The 21344-nt window shown below is 43.6% G+C and overlaps 1 protein-coding gene and 1 long non-coding RNA gene across 6 annotated transcripts in view; one reads left to right on the top strand and one right to left on the bottom strand.

Moving 5' to 3' along the window:
- Positions 1-3706: 3706 nt before the first annotated feature.
- LOC141416904 (uncharacterized) lies at positions 3707-5988 on the bottom strand. The gene is made up of 2 exons (XR_012441527.1): positions 5711-5988; positions 3707-5498 (listed from the first exon to the last, which is right to left on the bottom strand). It is a non-coding gene; the product is annotated as an uncharacterized lncRNA (long non-coding RNA).
- The window catches only part of Stox2 (storkhead box 2), a 200823-nt gene continuing 185454 nt past the window's right edge, over positions 5976-21344 (top strand). For 2 of the 5 annotated variants that reach the window (XM_020169110.2, XM_074054881.1), the window contains exons 1-2: positions 5976-6274; positions 6464-6897. In XM_020169110.2, the coding sequence (XP_020024699.2) occupies positions 6546-6897 (352 nt within the window). In that variant the 5' untranslated portion in view covers positions 5976-6274; positions 6464-6545. Of the gene's footprint in view, positions 6275-6463; positions 6898-7151; positions 7349-13585; positions 14566-21344 lie in introns of those variants that run through there. The other 3 variants (XM_074054879.1, XM_074054885.1, XM_074054882.1) reach the window with 3 other exon arrangements.

Here is a 21344-nt window from a genome sequence, read left to right as displayed (position 1 = left end):
GTGGAAGAAATCACAGTGCCTTTATCAAGGGGGTGGAGAGACAGAGTCTACCTCTTGATGGGGGAAGAGCAAGGTCATATCACAGAAATGCACATGAGCAGGGGATATCATGGCAGCCATCGTTAGCAAACACCATCTGCCACAAACAAAAATTCCAAACCGAAGGCCCTTAGGCTGGAATGTGTCTCTCTGAGCCCTGACTGTCTGGGCTTCTGTTTCAGCCCTGTGGACAAACAGCAGCTGAGAAGCTTGGGCAAGAGCAAGTTTAGCAAAGCCCTCTTCCCCAGCAAGAATGGCAGGTAGTTGACAGTGCTTTTTCATCCTGTGCAAAATTGCACTCACCTTAAACTTCAGTCTTGAGACACTGGGGGCAAATATTCTCCCCAGGGTATTTGAGAAGGCTTTAGGATTATGTGACTAAATATTCAGGTACTTCATCACTTTTCCTGAATGTTTTCAAGTAAACTGTGCATGAATTTCTTGTGAATAATCTAACACTGGCTTTTCCAGTAGTTTTTAATTCCTTGGAAGCTGCAGGGGATGGTGGGAAAGCCTGGATCTGGAGACACAGATTGAGTTCAAATCCTGGCTTTATCAGGTATTAATTGTGTGACCTGGAGCAAATTTCTTAGCGTCTGAGAACCTCAGTGTTCTCATAGGACAACTACAATAACAATTGTTCTTCCTTACTGAGTCTCAGAAGAAATGTTAGGTAACATTTGATAAACGTTAAATACTTTCCCTTGGAAAATAACCAGGAAATCTTGCCACAACTAGGGTCAATATAAAAGTCATGGATGCCGAATCTAGGGAAGGAAATAGTTCTGTGCCAAGCAACGTCTTCCTGTTGCTTTGTGATGGGGCCTTCCCTCAGCATCCTATATAGTGTGAGGCTGCCTGCTTCTGCCACTTCACCTGGCTGACATGTTGTAATTATACTTAAAGATGTTTCTTTAGTTATGGCTTTCCCTAAGCCCCTTTTCCCTGACTGGTGTTTATTTTGTCTTTATAACAGCATTTGAAGGAATGCCCAACTTATCTTGGTCCTAGCTCATGCCACTTCAGCAGCTGGAGCTTGGGAGGGAACAGAATGGGTGTGTGTGTGTGTGTGTGTGTGTGTGTGTGTCTGAGACAGAGCAGGGAAGACAGGAAAAAAGCAAATTTTGGTGAGCTGACATGGAGCAGAAATGGGGCGTATAGATGCAGGATACTATGGGATAAATGGAATTGAGGATTATTGAACATGAAAACATGCCGAGTCACTTATCTCAAATACCACTGTCACTACATCAATCTTCTGAAAAAGCCCTCCCAATAATATGACTGTGTATGGAAAGATGTCAGCACCTTGCCAAGAACTAGTGAGTGATCAGTAAATGGCAATGATGAAGCTACTGAGGTGGATAATAAGGCAGGTGATGACAGTCGTTAAGAACTAATAAAGAATTCTTTGAGCCAATAGTGGTCTTTTTCTAGGCACTCATTCAAACAGGCTATTTCGTTATCAAATTCATAGAAATGCCCATCTTTGGATAGATGCTTGAGATGGAATTCCACAAGAAAAATACCTGGTTGGAAATGTCAAAGGTTGTCTACGTTGAAGAAGTTTTCTCATCCCAGTTTCAGTGAGTTAAGATGGTGGATCCTCTAAGATGGCCATTCTTTTTTGGAAGAGCAATAGTTTTTCTGGTGCGTGTCTTTGTGTGTGTGTGTGTGTGTGCATGTGCAGTGTGTACACAGGCATGTGTGTGAAGAGCTTGCTATGAATATGAAAGGGAGAACAAGTGTATTAGAAGTCGCTCTTTTGTCACTTTATTGCAATTGTGTGAATAATGGAACCTTTTCATGGTTCAGTATCAATGGTGTGGTAAGCAGCTTCCAAGACTCCCAGTGATCTCTACAGCTTGGTATACATACCTTTGTTTATTTCCCTCCTCTTGAGTTGGACTAGGTTTTAGTGATTCACTTCTAGCAAGCAGTATTAAGAGATAATGGGACATTACTTCCAAGAGTCAATTGTGATTTGTGCCTTGGGTAATATGAGGGAAACCTTCTGGAGTGTTGTAAATTACCTTATGGACAGGTTTGTGTTGCAAGGAACTGTGTGGACAACCAGAGAGTGACGGACAGAGAACCTCAGTCCTACAGCCCTCAAGAGCTGAGTCCTTCCAGCAACCATGTGAGTGGGCTTGGAAGTGGACCCTCACCTGGCTGAGCTTTCAGGTGAGACTGCAGATCTGGCATGACTGCAACTTGATGAGAGACCTTGAGCCAGAAGCATCCTCTTGGGCTGGGCCTGGATTCCTGGATTTCCAACAGAAATATCTATTGTTTTAAGCTGTTAAGTTTTGAGGTGGTTTGTTATGTGTCAAGAGATCACAAATACAAATGTCACAGTACACAATTTATTCAAGAGGCCCTGTTGATTGAGAAAACTCCACTTACCAGTGGTTGGTTAGCTTAAGTGGAACACATGAGACAATGTGGAGGGTGGGCTTTGCAGATGAACAGCCTAAGATTCTAATTCTACCACTTCATTGTTGGGGAATCCTAGACAAATCACTTACATTCTCAGTGCCCTTAGTTTCTTCATCCATAAAATAATGAGAATGCTAATCTATCTACTGAAAAGTGCCCTTGCAAGAGTTGAAGACCTTTCCAAGTCTAAGTGCTGGAATAAAATTCACTCTATTATTATCAAGAGAGATTGCTGCCCAAGAAGACAATGATCCCCAATCTAGACATGAAAAAGTATGTGTGTAGGACTTGTCCAGACATCTTAGGGCTGAGCTCTTAAACCATGTGTTTGGGAAAAGAAGCTTGCTTTCTGCAGATTCAAGGATAGGAGAGAGAAACTTTGAGTCTTAGTCTTGACTAGAACTTGGCTGTAAGGCCTTTGAGCCTAGGTAGGAATGGCAGAAGACCTATTTGTCAAAGCTTCAAGCAGTCTTTCAAGAAGTAGTTATTTGAAAGCACTGTTCCTTTGCATATTCTAGAAAGTGGTCTTTGTTCTGGAAAAATCATTCAGACAGATCATTTAGTTTTCAAAAAATAGCAGAGCCCATCTTTGGATAGAAGATGTTTGAGATGGTGCTTAAAGAGGGAAATATCTGGTTGGGAATGTCAGAAGTGGTCTATTTGAAGGCAGTATTACATTTATTTTCCTAGGTAAAAAGATGTATCACACTTGCAAATGGTTTTTTGTGGCATTTCTGCTCAAAAGTCATTAATGAGGAATGAAAAGGCTATGCTTGATGACATTCTGGGCACAAACAGAACTGCTTTATGGTCAATTGACCAAAGGTGTCCCTTGGATTAGCAAGAAGGCCCACATCACAGAACCTGCTTTGTCTTGGATCTTGAAGCACCAAGGTTCGGGAAAGATAGGGAGAGAGTTCTGGGCATCCAAATGCTCAGGAGACTTTTAAGGGCTCAGGGCTCAGAGCAAAGGGAAGCAGATCAGGAGACCCCCACACATGACAGATGCCATGGCTTCTGTGGCCAACATATTAGTTTGGAAGCACTGTGGAAAGGGCTGTGTCATGAGATGGTCTTGTGTAATCAACAGTCATTTAGAAAAGTTCTGGAAAGGATTCAGTCTGGGTGACCTTGAAGTTTCCTTCATTCTTATGGTTAGATGCCTTTTTTTTTTTTAAGTAAGACATTATAGATCTTACAAAAGAAGGAGCAAAGTCCACACCTCTGATTAGCGCAGCATTTCTTTTATTCCATGGAGGGGAATGTCTAAATATTGCAATTCAGTTGTACTGTGGGAGAACAGAAAGTGTGTGTGTGTGTGTGTGTGTGTGTGTGATACTAAGGAAGAAAGTATATCCATAGATGAAGGACCAAAGAGGTAAGAAACTGGTATTGAATGCCTGCCAGGTGCCAGGTATTTTACACATGTTCTCTTGCTTCTTATAACAACTCTTCATGTCGGAGATGAGAAAGCTGGGATCCGAGGGGTACCCTGCCTAACCCTCCTCTATCTGATGAGTAGATTGAATACCCAAGGTCCTGCCCCAGACACACACTTTGAGCTAAGTCACAGTGCCCAGCATTTACAACACAGGCAGTTGAGGACATTTATATTGTACAGAGAGGATATTTAGTGTCTTGAGGGGCGGGATAGTCATCAACAAGCGAACTAATCAGAGACAAGTTTCACCTCAACAGCAATGAGCACACCAAGTGGCCAGATACTGGTTTCTAAATACCACTGTCCATTAAAAAGACCCAGAAGTTGGAAAAATGGCCGATTCCCCAAATGGAACAGAATGATCCTGGAACCCCCTACAGTGCCAGAAAAATAAGGAAGTATTCAGGAAGTGAAGCAACCAATTAAGGACAAAAGAGCCACCTCCAGAGGGTCCGATGGGCTGAATTTGGGATTCAAGGATGATGAGGTGCGAGTAAAGCACGGTCTCTACTGATACAAATGACAGGTGGAGAATGGAGAGCTCATCTTTACAGTAAAGTGCCAATTAATGAATAAAAAAAGGAATGATGAAATTGGAATATTGGAATTTATCCGCCATCATAATAACCAAGTCAAGTAGAATCCATGACCACTTTAGCTAATGGAGTAACGACATGTTTATATAACCTCAAAGCGTCTTTCAAAAGGCACTTGTTAGTTGCAAAAAAGTGAAACAGTAATTCACAGCAGAAAGATTTTAAGAAATGGTTTAGAAAAAAGAATTTGTGTGTGTCTAAAAAGGGAAAAATGTTAGCAACTGGAAAATCTTGGTGCAGATAAGTGGGTATTCCTTGAAAAATTCTTGCAATTTTTGTGTCTGAATTTATGTTAAAATAAAAAATTAAAGAGGTAAATGCAAACTAAAAACAGACAAAAGAAGAGAAAACCAAACCCTCACAAGTGTAACATCTTTCCTTCTCCCATTTTCCATCTCTTTCTAAAACCCAGGCACTGAGAAAAGATGGAAGAATGCAGCATTTTAACAAATGCCAAACTGAGGCTTAGAGCAAAAGCACTAAAGCCGGGCAGGAAAATAACAGGGCTCTCCACGCAGCCCGGGCCTGGGAAAGTCTCCGGGCAGGATCCAGAGCTTCAGCTGTCTTCTTCATGCCAAACCCAGGCCATGGCCTTCAGGGGTTCAAGAAGCACTGGTGTCTGTTTCTGGCCATAACACCCTCATGCTGACTGCAAATTTTATAATCCCCGGTGACGTCATAGCCACTTCCTTGCATGATTCTTTCCCCATCCAGTGACAGAAGCGGAGCAGGACAGAGCAGTTCCCTTTTTACAGATGGGGAAACTGAGGCTCAGCAACATATTCAAGGTCACCCTCTGGTAAGACGAAAAGCTAGGCTTTCAGACCTACATTTAGGGACTTTTTCATGACACTAAAATCTAAGGATGCCAGCTGCTAACAATTCAGTTATTCCTTCCATTCCCCAAAGGCCTGCTGGACCTTTCTTTGTAGTTCGCTGTTTTTCAAAGCGTGGTCCGGGACGAGAAGCAGCCGCAGCAACACCTAGGAATTGGTTAGAAATTTTAAAAAGTCAGCATCCTCCCCTCCACCCGGCCTGCAGAATCAGAGACTGTGTTTTAACAAGTGTTACAGGTGATCCCGACGCAAATCACCTATTTAGACACGATTACAAGTCTCTCTAGATAAAAACGAGGCAAATCAGAACCTTGCATAGAAAACAAGCCTAGAAGGCTTTAAAAAGGTATAATCATTACCTTTCCAGGTAAACTGAGGGCTGTGTGGCCAACCCTGGGATTACTGGCTTCCTCTTGGGTAGGCCCCCAGTACATGCTGGAGAGCAGAGCTCCTTAGAGCTCGGGAGGAGGGACTGATGGCAATTTTTCGTGGTTGACTAGGTTTTTAAAAAGCCACTTCCAAGGGTATATTAACCAGTCCAATCCACTTGTTCCTGAGGGAGGTGGGAGGTTGGGGTGGGGGTGGAGCGTGGGGCGGAGCGACTCGGCAGCTCGGGAATCGGTGCCTTCCAAGTGTCGCCGCGCGTCCCCCCTTCCCCCGCCTCCGGTGTACCCTGTCCCCCGCCACCTAAACTCACCCCACCCTGGCCATCCACACCACCTGGACCACCTCCTGCCCCGGACTTCTGGGAATTTCTCTGCCGAGTCAGGCCAGGGGGATTCCCCGGGCTCGGTGCGCACCGCCCGCCTCCTCGGCACCCTCCTCCGGGTCTCCGCCTCCGCCGGGGCTGCCGGGTGCCGAGGGAGGCGCGGGTGCCGCCGCTGGAAAATGAGCGGTGCCCCGAGGGTGGCCCCGAGCTGCAGGTAAGGCGACAGATCCTGGCCGGAGGGGGCTCCGCACCCCCCTTCCCGTTGTGCGCGGCGCCGGCCAGGGGGCTGTACCTGGGGGTGCCCCGGCTTCCCGGGAGTCTGGGGCGCTCGGACGGGGGAGGGCGCGGTCAGCAGGACCCTGGGGGCGGAAGGGGACCCTGACGCTCCTCGCTTGTCCTGCAGCCACGTTCCGGCGGCTGTTCCCAGGAGCGGCGGGAGGCGGCGGCCGCGGTGAGCGGGGTCCGCGCGGCGGGTGCGGGTGAAGATGGAGAAGTTTCTGCAGATCGCGCCTCACTCCCTGGCCATCATCCTAGGCCCGGCCGAGGGCCCGGCAGGGGACAGGCCCCGGGCAGCCCAGTCCGCGCCCCCGGCCCAACCTCGGCAGCTGGCCCGACACCACATCGGCTATGAGATCTTCGCGGATTTCAAAGCCGAAAACATGCAACACTTCTGGAACAAGAAGGTCACGGCCGCGGTGGCCGAGACCTTCTTCCTGGGCTGGATCGACGAGCAGGTCCTGCTGATCCAGGGCAAGGAGGAGCATCTGGAGGCGCTGCGCGAGGGCTGGACGCGCCGGGCGCTGCGACCACCCTCGGGCTTCCACATCCGCTGCCTGGGTGAGTGTGGCCGCCGCCCGCCGGCTCCTGTCCCGTCCCTTCGGGTCCAGCCCGATCGCGGGGCTCGCGTCCTATCCCTTGCCGGCCCGCTGCGGGCGTCGGGAGCCGGGGCGCATTCCGGGCTCCCGGGATCCCCGCGCCGCGCTCCGGGAGCGCGGGATCGGGGCGCTTCCTGGCACCTAAAAGAAGGAGCTGTGCCTGTCCCGTCCCCCCTTTCCCCCGCCTCCCCAACCGGCCGCGGAGCTCCCCGCGGGGCGGTGCCTGGGGCTGGCCAGGTAGGCGGCGCGGCGGCAGCGCGGGAGCTCGGCGGTGCACGGCTGTCCCGCGGTCCCGGAGTCTCACCTGGGCGGCCGCGGGAGTGCGTGAGAACCCGCACAGCTGCAGAGGGCGGATCCAGGTAGCATCAGGTAGCATCCGGGCTTCCACTCGGAAGTGGCGGCCGGCAGTTCAGGTGCGCGCCGCCCCCACCCCGGGACCTCCCTCCCCAGGGTGGCGACCTCCGGGGACGCGTGGGGCAGCTCAGGTGTGGGCTGAATTCCGACGCACCTGCATTTTTTGTCCCAAAGCGGTAGATTTCGTTTAAGTGGCTTGCCTCCAGTACACCTTTCAAGTCGTTTTGCGTGATCCCAGGAAGGAAGGACAACAAAGAGGACCAAGAAAAAAAAAAGTTTGATCTCTTTTGTGGACGAAAGAGGAATAAAAAATTAAGAGAGGGAGGCTGAGGGGTGGTTTTCGCTGCCGTACTTCCAGTGTTGCCTTGACTCGCTGCTTTTTTGTTGTTGCAGTACTTAACATTTTTTTCTTAATCCAGTTTGCATCGCTTTTAGAATATGCTTTTTTTAGTCTGGTACTTTGAGCCCGGTGGCTAAAAGTGAACGTGGTAAACGGTAACGGCTTCAAGGAAGAAAGCATTCTTTCTATTTCCAGGGTTTAGAAATTCTTTCGTGTCGTTTTGGGAGGAGGTCAAAAGTTCAAACTCTGAAAGACTGAACCGCCGCCTTTGCCTTTTTCGTTACCCTCGGTTGCTATGATGCCTCGCTCTGAAGGATTAGCTTTTACCTGCTAGAGTGGCTTCTATGCGCATGGCAAATTTGTAGCATTTTCTAAATTTTGTTGTGTTTTGTCTATTTTTTGCATAGCTGAGATTTTTACAAAGCTCCCCTTAAATTGACTAGACAAAAAGCTTAAGTAGAGCTTACATCTTGTTGGTTTTGTAACCTGTGCTGCATTTCAAAGGATGCTTTAATATTCTCTCTCTCTGTGCCCCCCATCCCCTTTTAGCAGAAACCTCAATTGAGTCCCTGTAATTAAGCTGCCTTAGTAAAAAGGGCCAAGCTTAATGCCCTCTGAGAACTGATCGGCTTTTATTCTGTGCAGAAGAATATGTAGTCAGGTTTATGCACTGGATAGATTTTTCCTGAGTATTTTAATAGTTTTCTTTGAAACTTGATTTCATGCTGAGCTTTTGCTTTTTATTTTGGACAATTTCAAATATACACAAAAGTAGTATAATGGAAAAACTGTATGTTGAGTCATGTGTCCGTCATCCAACTTAAAAATTTATCAGTGGCCTGGCCAATTTTATATATTATTCAATACCCCATCTACTCCTATCTCCACCATTTTGAAATTTAAAAAATGATAATGTAATTTCATTTGTAAGTATTTCAGTGTATTCATTTTTTTTTCATTTCGGCAGAATTTATGAGTGGGTAGGAATTAGTGATCAGTCATATTAACCAAAGAGAAATCTTTTGGCAATTTTTAAATGTTCCAAATTACTTGTTGATTGACTCTTACCCTGACCTTAGTAGGTCCTTGAGCAGGAGCTGTCTCAAACTGTCTGCTCCTGATGGGGGTCCCCTATGGCTACTGAAGTATTGGGCTCAGCCCTTGGTGTCATCACAGGAAGCAGAGGGGGGACCAGATGAAAGGGCAGGGGTGATACCTGCTGATATCCAAGTGGTAACTTTCTTTTGAACTGCTTTGGGGATTCAAAGTCTGTAGAATCCCAATTTCGATTTGGTAATGGTGGTACAATGCTGAATGGGTTGAAAGATTTTATCTACTATAAAAATTCTGTAATGGAATCAAATGTCTGTTGCAGGCTTCTTCATTTTCCTGCCAGATATTTTATTGGGCTTTGAAATGCCTAAGTCTGAGAGCCACTGATGACTGGCTCCCAGCCTTTTATTCTGAGCCACAATGCTAGTGATGACAAGTTCAAACCCTAGAAGGAAAGAGAGAGAGAGAGAGAGAGAGAGAGAGAGAGAGAGAGAGAGAGAGAGAGAGAGAAGAAAAAGAAAAAGACTACAGGGGAAGTTCAAGGGGGAGCCTAGCTGAAACTGTCTTCTGAAAAGAGTGGTTGACATTTTCAGGGAACACCCTGGAATCTGTCTGATTTATATACAAAAGCAGGAAGCAATCACCTATCTTTGATACTTCATTGTTAAATAATACCTTTTTTTCAATTGATTTCCTAGTCTACACTAAGTATATTATCACATACTTTTATGCGGTTTTGTGATTTTAGCCAATTACTTTATAGATGTGAATCAAGAAAGAACCAGCCCCATCATTGAGGATTGCAGAATGCATTGTATTCCTACTTGCTGAACTTGAATTAAACACATCAATCACCACCAGTCCTCTGAAATAACTGGTAGCCAAATGCTGGCTCATTTTATTATTCTTGTGCTACATATTGATCATTTATAAAATTGATCATTTTCTAGATGGTCTTAGATCTCAGTGTGGAGAGTGACGATAACATTGTTCTCTTTGAATCTCCCAGTGAAGAACGGAGAAGAAAGGCATAGCTTCCTGTCTCTGTTTTCAGTTCTCCTGGGTGTGCATCCTCACCCCACCCATGAGGAGAGGCAGTCCAGGTGCATTTTTTTGGCTGTGCTGTGGTACAGTTGAGGCAAGCCCATGAGTCAATATTGTATTTTGTAACTTGAGGCATCCAGGTTGAAGATGCAAAAATTTGGGGGCCTGTAATTCTGAAAGATATGGTTCTAACGAACTGTAAATTTCAGGTAAATGTTGGACAACAAGGTGGTGATTATATCATTTTTTTAAAAAAGAAGGGAATTAAGTAACTCAGAGGAAAAGGAGTTTTGATTTAGCATATTTAACTCCACTACTTAGAAATCATCTACTAGAATGTTCAAGTCCAGGTTAGAAAAACCGATCTAGGCACCTAGAACAAAAGGCCACATGAGACTCCCTGGGGTGGGGGACGCCCTTGTGTGTGCAGGAAACGAGTAACATTTTAACACGTGTTGAGCAAATCATATTACTTTAAATCCCATATCTGATCATTGAGACCTACAAGTGTCAGTCTCTCGGTTTCCTGGGAATAGGAAGACTGAGGAGAGAGGATTCTGGAGTGAGAAACTGAGAGTGCACTGAGTGCTTTGAGGACGTTTGGGTTTTGAGTGAGCCAGGCACAGTGAGCAGGTAGGAGAGGTTTCCAGGGGTGAGAAGCTAGGCCTGGGAAGGTGGGCGTGTGATCACAAAGAGCAGGAGGTTGGGCACATGGGGCTGGAGAGTTCATGCCAGCTTAGTGGCTGGGTGGGGTACGTGGGGGAGGGTGGTATGAGGTAGTGGAAAGCTAGGTAAGGGCTCCATGAGATTAGAAGTGCACTGGGGCCTTGTCAGTAGGGAAGGAGTGACATGATTTGATCTGTGTTACAGTGCGAGTTTTAGGGCCATTAAGGGTGTATGGGATAGGGAGGGTGTAAGAAGGAGAAGCACCACTTAAAATCTTTTGAAGCAATCTTGGGGAGAAACAAGAGTCCTGTCTTAGAATATTTGTGTCTTATGGTGTGCTCACACCCTCTGCAGTTGTTACCCTAAGGAGGATTCCATTAGCCTGGTTGAGTCCAGAGGACCTTCCAACCCCAGCCATGACCTCTAAGATGTTTGTGTGGAGCCCCTTGTTCCTCCCCACCGGGCTTCCACTATCTTCCAATTCCCAGTTCCCAAGGGGCCTCTAACTTCAGCTCAGGGAGCATGAATGGTTACTGCTTGTCTCTCTCAGTGTCTCACACTTTCTCATTTGGGCCTTAGATATTTGAATAATTAGTACCAAAAATACTTTTTAGACTTAAATATGCTTTTTTAGACTAAGTCAGAACTCACATTTTACATTATAAAATGTGAATAAAAAGCCTCAAACTTTTATTCTATTCCAAATGTTTACTGGCTGTCCCAGAAAGCGTTCCTTTCTTAAAGAAGTAAAATTTTGCCCTGTACTGGTGGCTCACACCTGTCATCCTAGTTACTTGGGAGGCTGAGATCAGGAGGATTGTGAGGTCAAGGCCAAGCTCAGACAAATAGTTCCAGAGACTCCATCTCCAAAATAACTAGAATAAAAACAGGCTGGAGGTGTGGCTCAAGTCCCACCAAAAAAAAAGGTAACATTTCAAGACAGAATAGTTCAAAATACTCCAAAACCACACACACACATATATGTGTGTGCTCTGATAACTTCTATTATATTTCATTAAAAAATGTTGGTTATGACCCATTAAATTGTTTTTTATAACCTTGTATATTACAAGGTTACATACATACATAGGTACCCACCCACACATATATATATACACACATATATGTGTGTGTATGTATATGTATATATGCAGTTCAAGTACTTGTTTAGGTCAATTTAAAATTGAATAGTATTCCTAGAGTAATACTTTGAATTATCTAGCAATTAATTTAAAGCCTTTTGAATTATAGCTATTGACTTAAGCAAAAGCTGGAGCGATTTTATTTTCTTGGATTTGTTCTAGGCACTGAAGGCATGGAGCAAGTCAGACCCAGTCCTTTGGAGGTTCCATTCTAGTGGGGCAATAGCTGTTCAGAAAATTAAAGAAAGAAATAAGAATTTTGAGATAATTTTACAAGTGTTATAAAAATTAAGCCGGTGGTGGGATAGAGTGAGGGAGGATTGATAAGGTTTATTGATCATTTACTATTTTTAGGTGCTTTGTTTTTATTAGCTAATCTTTATGACTAGTACAATATTCAAATATCGTTTTTACCCATTTTACAAATGAGGAACAGAAAGCTAAGTGCTCATGTTGAAATTGAATTTCCATTTGTCATTGTGTTGAGCAGAGGGAGTCCTTTAGGAGGTGATCAGATTAGTAAAAGGGAAGTATGCCTTTCTCTTGGTACTGGGTTTGTTCTTGCAGTGGGGAGTGAGTTCTTGCTCTTGTAATCCTGGCTACTCAGGAGATAGAGAACAGGAGGATCACAGTTCAAAGCCAGCCCAGGCAAATAGTTCCTTAGACCCTATCTTGAAAATACCCAACACAAAACAGGGCTGGAGTGGCTCATGCAGTGGAGTGTCTGCCTCAGCCCTAAGTTCAAACCCCATTACTGAGCACCCCCCAAAAAAGTGAGCCTGCCTGTCAAACTTGGCCTCTTCTGCTTTGCTCCCACTTACCTTTCAGCTTTCTACCCTGTTATGACACCTTCCCCAGATGTCACAGCTATGCTTTTGGACTTCCAGCCTCCAGAAGCACGAACCAAATAAACTTCCTAAGTTACCCAGTCTCACATATTCTGTTACAGTCACAGAAAATGGGGTAAGAACCCCTAGCTAGTAAGTGATGAGTTAGCATCTGGACCCAGGCAGGTCGATGCTATAGTCGTTCTGAAGATTCCCTCATTTGAGGGAACACTTGATGATGAGGCAGGCATCAGCCCACAGTGACGGAGTTGCAGATCGATGTCAGCTGATGTGCCAGCGTCACCAGCCAAGGTCAAGTCTAGTGGGAACTTGTGGGTTTGTTTTCTATGGTGAGAAGTTGTGAATATCTAATTAATAGAGCATTGGGATCCGTAGAATATCCAGAAAATTTTTAGACGTGAGCTTCATTCTTGAAGAAGTTTACCTCTCATATTAAAATTTCAGGATTAACTTAAACAATAATGAATTTAAGGTTTTTATGAACTTCTAGTTAGTCATAAAAGCATTTTTTATGAATTACCTCACTCTGGCTCAATGATACTTTAAGCAAAGGTGTGTCGGTTTCCATACAATAAAGCATTTAGAATGGACTTCTGAGAGTCTAGGACTTGCCTGACAATAAGTGGGAGATTTTGCAAGATTTACATTTTTTTTTTTTTTTGCTTATACCTTAATTATGGTCTTGAGCTCATGTTTGCTTCCTTGTGGGTTTACTTTGAATTTGGGAGGGAAATTGCTTCGGGAGGTAGATTTGCTGGTTATCCCTAAGTTCTTTTAAAAGGCTGGGTAAAAGGCGATTTGTCTGTCTGTGTGTGTTGTGTGGAGGAGACAGGGTGTGTCTGTTTCTGAGGTTGGCCATATGTTTTGGCATTCTTTTTTTTTTTTTTTTTTTTTTTGCGGTACTGGAGTTTGAACTCAGGGCCTCAATGCTTGCTAGGCAGGCGCTCTACCCATTGAGCCACTCTGCCAGTCCCTTGGCCATATGTTTTGGAATAAAAAAACAGGAACGTTTGTTGCATACAAACTATTTGATACAAGTCATTTTAAACAGTTTTGTTCTGCTTAAATTATTTGAGCACCTTAAAAATAGAATTTTTAGGATGATGCAGTAGCCCAAGTGATAGAGTACCTGCCTAGCAAGCATGAGGCCCTGAGTTCAAATGCCACTACCGCCAAAAAAGTAAATAAATAAATAAGAGAATTGTTTAGTTCAGAGTGGTGGCGCTCACCTGCAGTGCTGTATTAAGAAGGCAGAGGCAGGAGGATCATTTGAGCCAGGAGTTTGCTTATAGTTTAATTTTGATCTTGAGCACAACATAGCAGAAACTCCATTTCTAAAAACAACAAAGATAAAAGTAGAGTTTTTATTGTATGAGGTGGGCTTTAACACATTACTTGAAGTCTGGAGATTGTATCTCTTACCATTCTATTCAGTTTACACATTTGTTTCACAAATCTAAGCCTTTGTATGAAAGCTGTAGCATGATGTAGCTGCAGACATTCTTTAAGTTGGAGTGGTTTATAGTTTAGCTCAGTGAAGATTGAATATATATTGCTGAGATAAAGGATCTGGCCTATTAGTACACAATATCCTATAATAATATCTTAAAATAATAACGTAATGTAATATCTTTAAAAAGTTTTTATTCTGGGAGCTTTTCAGTAAACTTGAATCACACTTTTATCAGGGCAGCTGCTGTAGACAGCTCTGAGTGCCTTGGTACCAGTCAGCCCTTCGCTTGATAGCAAGCAGTACAGTGGTGCGCTGTCGAGGGCCAGAGCCAGAGCTCTGTCCTTGAAGAATCTGTCAAAGACTTCCCTCGATCAAGCACACTCCCCAAGTCTTGGGGGTTGAAGATGAGGGTGAGCCCTCCTGGGAGTGCAGACCTCGCTGTGAGCAATAGGATGGTGGCAGACCTCGGGTCTCATGACACCCTTATGTTGTTACCGATGTGAACTCGGGTGGAACTTTGACCTTCAAGACCCACATAAGCACAAGACAACCCCTCTGTTTTCTTAATTTAGTGTGAAGGCCTTATGACAGAACTATCTAACTCCAGAGCTCCTCTGTTGATGTAAAATGACTGGTCTCTGGAAGCAGGATGTCACCTGCCCCCTCTCCAGTACAACACATGTGCAGAGCCTGTGAGATCTGTTAGTCTGTCTGCAGAGCATGGATGCTGGTGAGTAGTAAATCCAAAGTAATCCCCTTCTCAGGAATCTGAGGTTCCCTGGAGGCCACAAAGTATCTTTAGGGGGTGGGGTCCCATCTTCTCACACCCCAGGCAGCTGCCACCTTCTGTCTCCGCAGTGCACGCAGGATGCTTGGGGTGCCAGCTCAGAGAATGGGCACTGGCTGTGCTGGATCTCTACTTTGCCACCTCCTCGGGAGCTTTGCCATCTCTTAGCATTGGCCTTCTCTCTCTCTGCCACTTTCCTCCATGCTGGTCAGACAGCTTCCCTGCCCCTTCCCTGGCCAGCCTCCTCCATGGTTTGGGCAAGTTTGTCCTTTCAAACCTTTGCAACAAAATTTAAGATCACATCTCTGTCTTTCTACTTCTAAGTTTGTTTATTTATTTATTTATTTATTTGTTTAGTCTCCCACAATTTTTGTGGGGAGAGGGTGACAAAAGGTCTCTTTGTGTGTCCACTGCCAGGACAGCAGGACCCAGCACATGCTCCTCAGAGGAAAGTCACCTTCAGAGGGTCCACGCCCTGCACGACCACCCGCTGGTGGCCTTCATGGCTCTTCTAAGGTGGCTTTCTGACACCTGCATGCTAAAGAAGAGGGGAAAAATATATTTTCAGAGAGGGCCTTTAATATGATTTTTACTACAAAATTTTATTTGTACGTGGAAATCCCCAAACCTTTGCCTCTTACCTCTGGGATGCTGTCTCCTTTTGGGACAGTTCTGAAGATGTCTTAAGCTCTGCCAGCCACGCTGCCACTAAGCCTGCTCCAAAGAACTGTCAGGGTTTGCTGCCACCTCCACTCCTGCGATTTCCTCCTCATTTGTAATTTGGCCTTGACACCTTTCAAAGGTGGCAGCCATGCTTTATATACATAGGGACATACTAATCTTCCAGCTCAGTTTCTTATGACTTGCTTGGACGCCCTGGGTGGGAGGAGGATGGAGCTGGAGAGACTGAGCTTGGGGAAGCAGATGGACAGGTGAGGTCCCAAGGAAGCAGAGGGAGACATACTGGGCGGAGTGTGGGAGGGGCACAGAAATAGGACTGGGTGCTGGGCAAGGGCGAAGATACCAGGAGAGGAGAATGTCAGCATTGCAACTATGTGGATTTGTGAGGTTGTTCAAGGAAAGCTTTTATAGTTAGGACTGTGAAGCGGTCTACTTTTTATGAAGTGCATGTGTATTTATAAATATAAAATATAATTATTGAATCTTTGAAATTGCTTTTGAGTATGGTTTTGATTCCATCTCATGGGCTTTGATAGTGTTTTCATTGTTTTGTTATTTATATTTCTTGTTATAGTCTATAGTGAGTATTTTGATTTCCTTTTTGACATGGTAGCCCTTCTACTATCTTTCTCTCTTCCCCCACTCCCTAGAAATTATGAGCTTTTGACAACTGTTTTCATTGGTTTCTCATATTTTGTAGTAGTCAGTGTTGACTCTTTAACAGTTCATAAGAATGGAGTGGAAACAAAAGTTACAGTGGGAAAAGTGTAAAATCTGAATTGCTAGTACTGTGTAGAAATTTAGAAATACCAGCACAATTCTGGTCTTCACTTCCTAGTCATGGGGATTGGTTCCAAGACCCCCCGAGGATATAGAAATGCACAGATGGTCAAGTCCCTGTTAAGGAATGACACGGATTTGCATATAACGTCACATCTTCCCATATTCCTTACATCGTCACTGGATTGCTTTTGCTACTGAGTGCTATGTAAATAGCTGTCGTGCTTATTTAGTGAACGAGGACAGACAACGTCTCTATGTGTTCAGTATGGACCATTTTTCCCTTTGAATATTTTCAGTTTGCTTTTGGTCTGACTCACTGACGCAGAACCTGCAGTTGGGGAGGTCCAATTGTATGTGTTTTTCAAATTTACTGACATTTTATTGTTGCCTAACAGAGATCAAGTTTTTGTGTTCCAAAGAAACTTGAAAGAAAGGATTTTTAAAAATGGGATGTGTGTTAAATTAGCTTAAAATTTATACATGTTAAATTTATTGTACTGTTCAAATCTGCTGTTTTATTTTTTGTTTGTGTTACTTGTCTAAGTTGTGATAAGTGTACTAAGGTCATCTGCCCCAAATTACACTTTTTTCATTTTGTTATTAATCATTTTACCTTTATGTATTTTGACATTTTCCTATCCAACACATATCTTTATGGTTGATTTTGCCTTTTATATGGGATAAAATTATACAATTATGTATATAATTGTATAATTTATACAAAATTGTATAGGTATGCAGATCAACTTTCTAGGAAACAGAATGGGAGCACACAGACTTATGTTTTTCTTTAGCACATTCACCTTGCACTGATTGAACCCAGGGCCCAGTGTGTGCAAGGCAAGCACTCTACTCCTGAGGCACACCCCCTGCATTAGCTTTTATTTTGTAAAATATTTTAACTACTATCTTTAAAAAACCCAGAATTATGAGCATCTTTTATTTTCCAAAAAGGAACAGATTTTTCTGTGGAAGACAGTAAAATAGCAACTTCTCATAAATCATTTATATTGAACTGAAATAGAATGATACCCCTCTCAAATGGTCACTGTCGTTTCTAGCAATGAGGAATTAAGCACTGACATTGTCATTTCCTTTTGACCTCATCACTACAGCACTGGTTTGCAGATTATTTTATGGATAAGTGAACCCCATATCCTGTACCACTGACCCTAAGGAAGAGAAGTGGGGAGAGAGATGGCTATAACTATTACTTTGCAGTGGCATGGAGAGCCAGTGTGGAGGTGAGTCAGTAAAACGTTCACTTCCTGGCCTGGCACCATCTTATGGGGCAGTGTTGATCTGGACTGGAGGCTGTTGGAGATGCTTCTGCCTTATATTAGGAACTCATGATTCAGCAATCCCTATTGAATGGGAAGAAAGACTGTGTTCAGGACCATTGTCATAGGTGCAGGGGCCACTGCAGAGGAGGGGTCTTCCAGTGGGGGAGAGAAATTGGGTTCAACTCTGATAACAGGATGTAGTCAAGGAAGAGGGAGGGGTCAGTGGATGGAAAATTACATGGAGAAAACATTGGGGAAGAGTTGGATTCTGTCCTACACCAACCTCACAGGATTTGCTGAGCACCAGCCTTGGTGACAGGACCTCACCTGGGGATGATGGAGGAGGAGGAGCCTGATCAGATATTGGGAGTGGCTAGCTATTGGCATGTCTTTCTGCTAAGCTGAGGTAGGAGGGATCTTTGCTGAAACTGGGTTTTGTATGAAAGTGCAAAAATGGGCCTGGGAGAAGGCTCAGGGACCTTATAGAAGTTTGGCCAAGCAAAGAATCTTTGTCATTGAGCAGGCTCATAGGACAGGGAGGGGTGACGGAGGGCCCACAGTGTCCTTTGAAAATCAGAATTGTTTTTGTTTGCTTGCTTATACCATACAAAATGTATATTGTGTAAGTATCTTAGGTGCAGGATTTGAAGGCAGAAGGGTGAAGGCGTTGGCATCCTTACTGGTTACACTGACTCGCAAAGCTAGCAGTGCCCTGTCTCGAACAGGACTTCGTCCTCCTTCCAGCAAGGGAGAAGTTAGTTATGTCCTGAACCTGGGTGAGTGGCCCTGTGGTGGGATTGGGATATTGCCCAAGGCAGACTTAGGGTAGAGGCAATGAAACCACGTAATGTCCCTCGAAGACCACTCGGACACTTGGGTCAATGCGACAACATTTATTCACACTTCAAATGCACACTTACAAGGTGCAAGAGGGAGTCACAGCACATGGTCATTGGCCTGGCAAGGCCCCACCAAGCATTTGGTTCATTTGGGCTGGGAACACCAGGAGCACTACTGCACAGAAAGACCTCTCTTACTCAGGAGAGAGAGATCCTCTGGCAAGGAGAGGCTCATACAGGAGAGAGTCCCTTGATGCTAGCATAAGATGCTGGGTCCTCAGCAGGTGCCCTTTTTATGTCTTTTTCCTTCAGGGTGTTCCCCTCTTATGTCATTTAGGCCTCTGCTGATTGGCTACACCCATGGATGTAACCTAGCTGGGGGTCTGTGGCAGGCTGCTCTAGATGTCATTGTGTCTGAGCATGAGTGTCGCCATATTGGATGCCATATTGGACATTTCTTGGCTGCATGCCTTATCAGTCCTGTCCATACAGATGGTGTGCTGGTGTTGATGGCAGCTGTTTATCTATGGTCCAGAGGTCTGGTAGCTCACTGATTCTAAACTGCAACACATCCAAGTACAGACAAACTTTGCAGTTTGTTAAGTAAGACTTTATGCTCTACACGCCCTCAGGCAATTCTAGAGATTTCCACACATACAGCACTGGGCATTTGGTGCAGGTCTGAAGTACAGGGTGCCAGGTTGTTCCTGAGTGACAAGTTTTTGTTCTTGTCACTTCCTTCTCATCTTAAATCGCTCATCCCCTTCATGTGGATGAGATTACTTATCTGTGACGCTATCCCAAGTTAAGAAGTAAATAAAGACAGGAAAGAGAATAGAAGTTTCTTGTAACATGCAAAACTTCAGTTTGAAGAAGTCAATGGAGACAAAATTGCATGGAAATTGATGGTGCTAATTCAACCACATATACTTATTAGAAAACGCTTCTTGTGAAAGAAGTTTAATCAATGGATTTCTTTCTTCTCTTTTAAAAATGAACATGTATGTCTCTTTAAAACTGTGGAAGAGGGAAGGTTCAGAAAATGCCAAGATTTGTTTTCTTAAGATAATGCCTGTTTCCTTTGTTTTCAAGCATGGGCATTTCTTATAAAGCGACTGAATTAAAAAAGTAAACCTCTATTCCTTGAAGTCCAGCAATATCTGTAGTGAAAATGTAAAAGCAGATTTAGCCAGCAAGTTTACAAGCCATTGAATAAATTATACCTTAAATTTACATATATTCAAATTTATTAACTATTAAAGTCACATAACACTCTTTAAAGTGCACACACTATATAAAGGACTTAGATTTGTGTTTTGAAAGTTGCTAAAATAAGTATTGCTTTCTTTCATTTGTTTGTTTGAATTTTGAGACAGGGTCTCATGATGTAGTCCATTCTGGCCTGGAATTTGTAAACTACCTACTTCGACCTCCTGAGTGCTGGGATTACAGGCATATGCTACCATGCCTGGCTATTATTACATTTTAAAATATTTTTTCTTCTGTCAATTAAAATTTGTGAAAAATTATTAGAAAAACAGTTGCATGCTGATAGAATATGAGTTGAAATTATTTCTGAAGAACAGTTGAGTGTGAATTGGTGAGTTCACATAATTCATTGATGTTTGTAAGATTGACTTCTTTGTTAGAATGTGACTCTGTACTGGTCAGTCTGAAGGTCAAGAGTGTGGTCTGCTTAAGAATTGCCTTTGTTTACAAGGAGGGGGATTTACAGTACATGTGATTGTGCAGAGAGAGAATGCAAGTGCTCTTCTCTAAACCCTGACCCCTTGTACTCAAAAGTGCTGATGACTTAGCCATACAGACTGTATGTAATGAGTGAAGGTAGTTCTTTGTAATACTGTGAATAAATTCAGTTTCCCAACTAGGGAGGTCATTGTGCTGACCTTGCCCTCGTGCCAAAAGATTGTCAGGCATTTCAATTAAGACACCGTCTTCCAAGTCATAAAAGTTGAAATGGTTCCCAATTATATGATCAATTATTCTAATGCATGATTGGTAATTATATTCTACTTGCTATGTTAACAGGCCATTTTGAATGTGTCTTTTTCGTTAGATTATAGTGTGTGTGTGTGTGTGTATGTGTGTGTGTGTGTGTGTGTGTGTGTTTGGTACTGGGGATTGAACCTAGAGTCTAGCCCTTGCTAGGCAAGGGCTCTACCAATTGATCCACACACCCAGACCTTTTTTTTGAGTTAGGGTCTCACTAATTCTTTGAATGTGGACTACAAATTCAGTTTATATTTTCTAGTCCAATTCTCTATGTAATATGGGTTTTAACAAAGTAACTTAAAGTAGTCTTATAAACATAGTTAAAACTAACCAACTAACATTGGGAAAAATGCTCAGTGTTGGTAAGGGTGAAATTAAGACTCATACCTTAATGCATTGCCAGTGATATTACAAATGGAAAAAAGAGATTGTTTTTGGTTTGATGTAATAATAATAATAACAGATAATAATTCAAATATAAAAATCCCAAATATAGAGACTTATATATAGGAGGTTGTTTATTACACAATTTTTAAGTAAACTAACTACCACGAGTGGAAAATACTTATTTTGGTTCTCTATACTGGGTGGAATATGGCCATTTAAAATGTGTATGAAGGTTATGAAGCAGCATGGAAAAATGTTTGTGATGTATAAGGTTACCTAAAATGCATTAATGTTTCATAGCAATATAAATCAGAACTAAATCTTAAAGCGGGCACATAGGGAAGAATGGGAAGAATAACAGTGTTACTGTGTGTTGATTTGTATGCTCTGGCCAATGTCCAAATAATTCCCAGTTAATTTGTATCAGTGGTTTTTGATGTGTCCATTCCACTGTGGGAATGAAACCCGAGCTTGGAGAGGTTGGGTGGGTTACCTTGCTCAGCCATGGTAGGTATTGGGCCCATCAGATCAAAAGTCTTTGAGACTGGTGAGCCTCAGAGTTGCCTATTTGTAGGGATTCTGAGAACTTTGAATGAGTGAGTGAATGAATGAATACCTAATGGCCACCTCCTGAATGAGAGTCACCTGGTAGACATCCGGAAACCTGTGTTCTTAAATATCTAAGTTGTGTTGTGTTGCCTGTCTGTGACCAGCATTTAGGACCCTCTGATGTTTC

This window comes from Castor canadensis, chromosome 14 (genome assembly GCF_047511655.1).
Source record: "Castor canadensis chromosome 14, mCasCan1.hap1v2, whole genome shotgun sequence".
NCBI classification, from domain to species: domain Eukaryota; kingdom Metazoa; phylum Chordata; class Mammalia; order Rodentia; family Castoridae; genus Castor; species Castor canadensis.
This window is presented reverse-complemented; position numbering and strand designations above follow the sequence as displayed.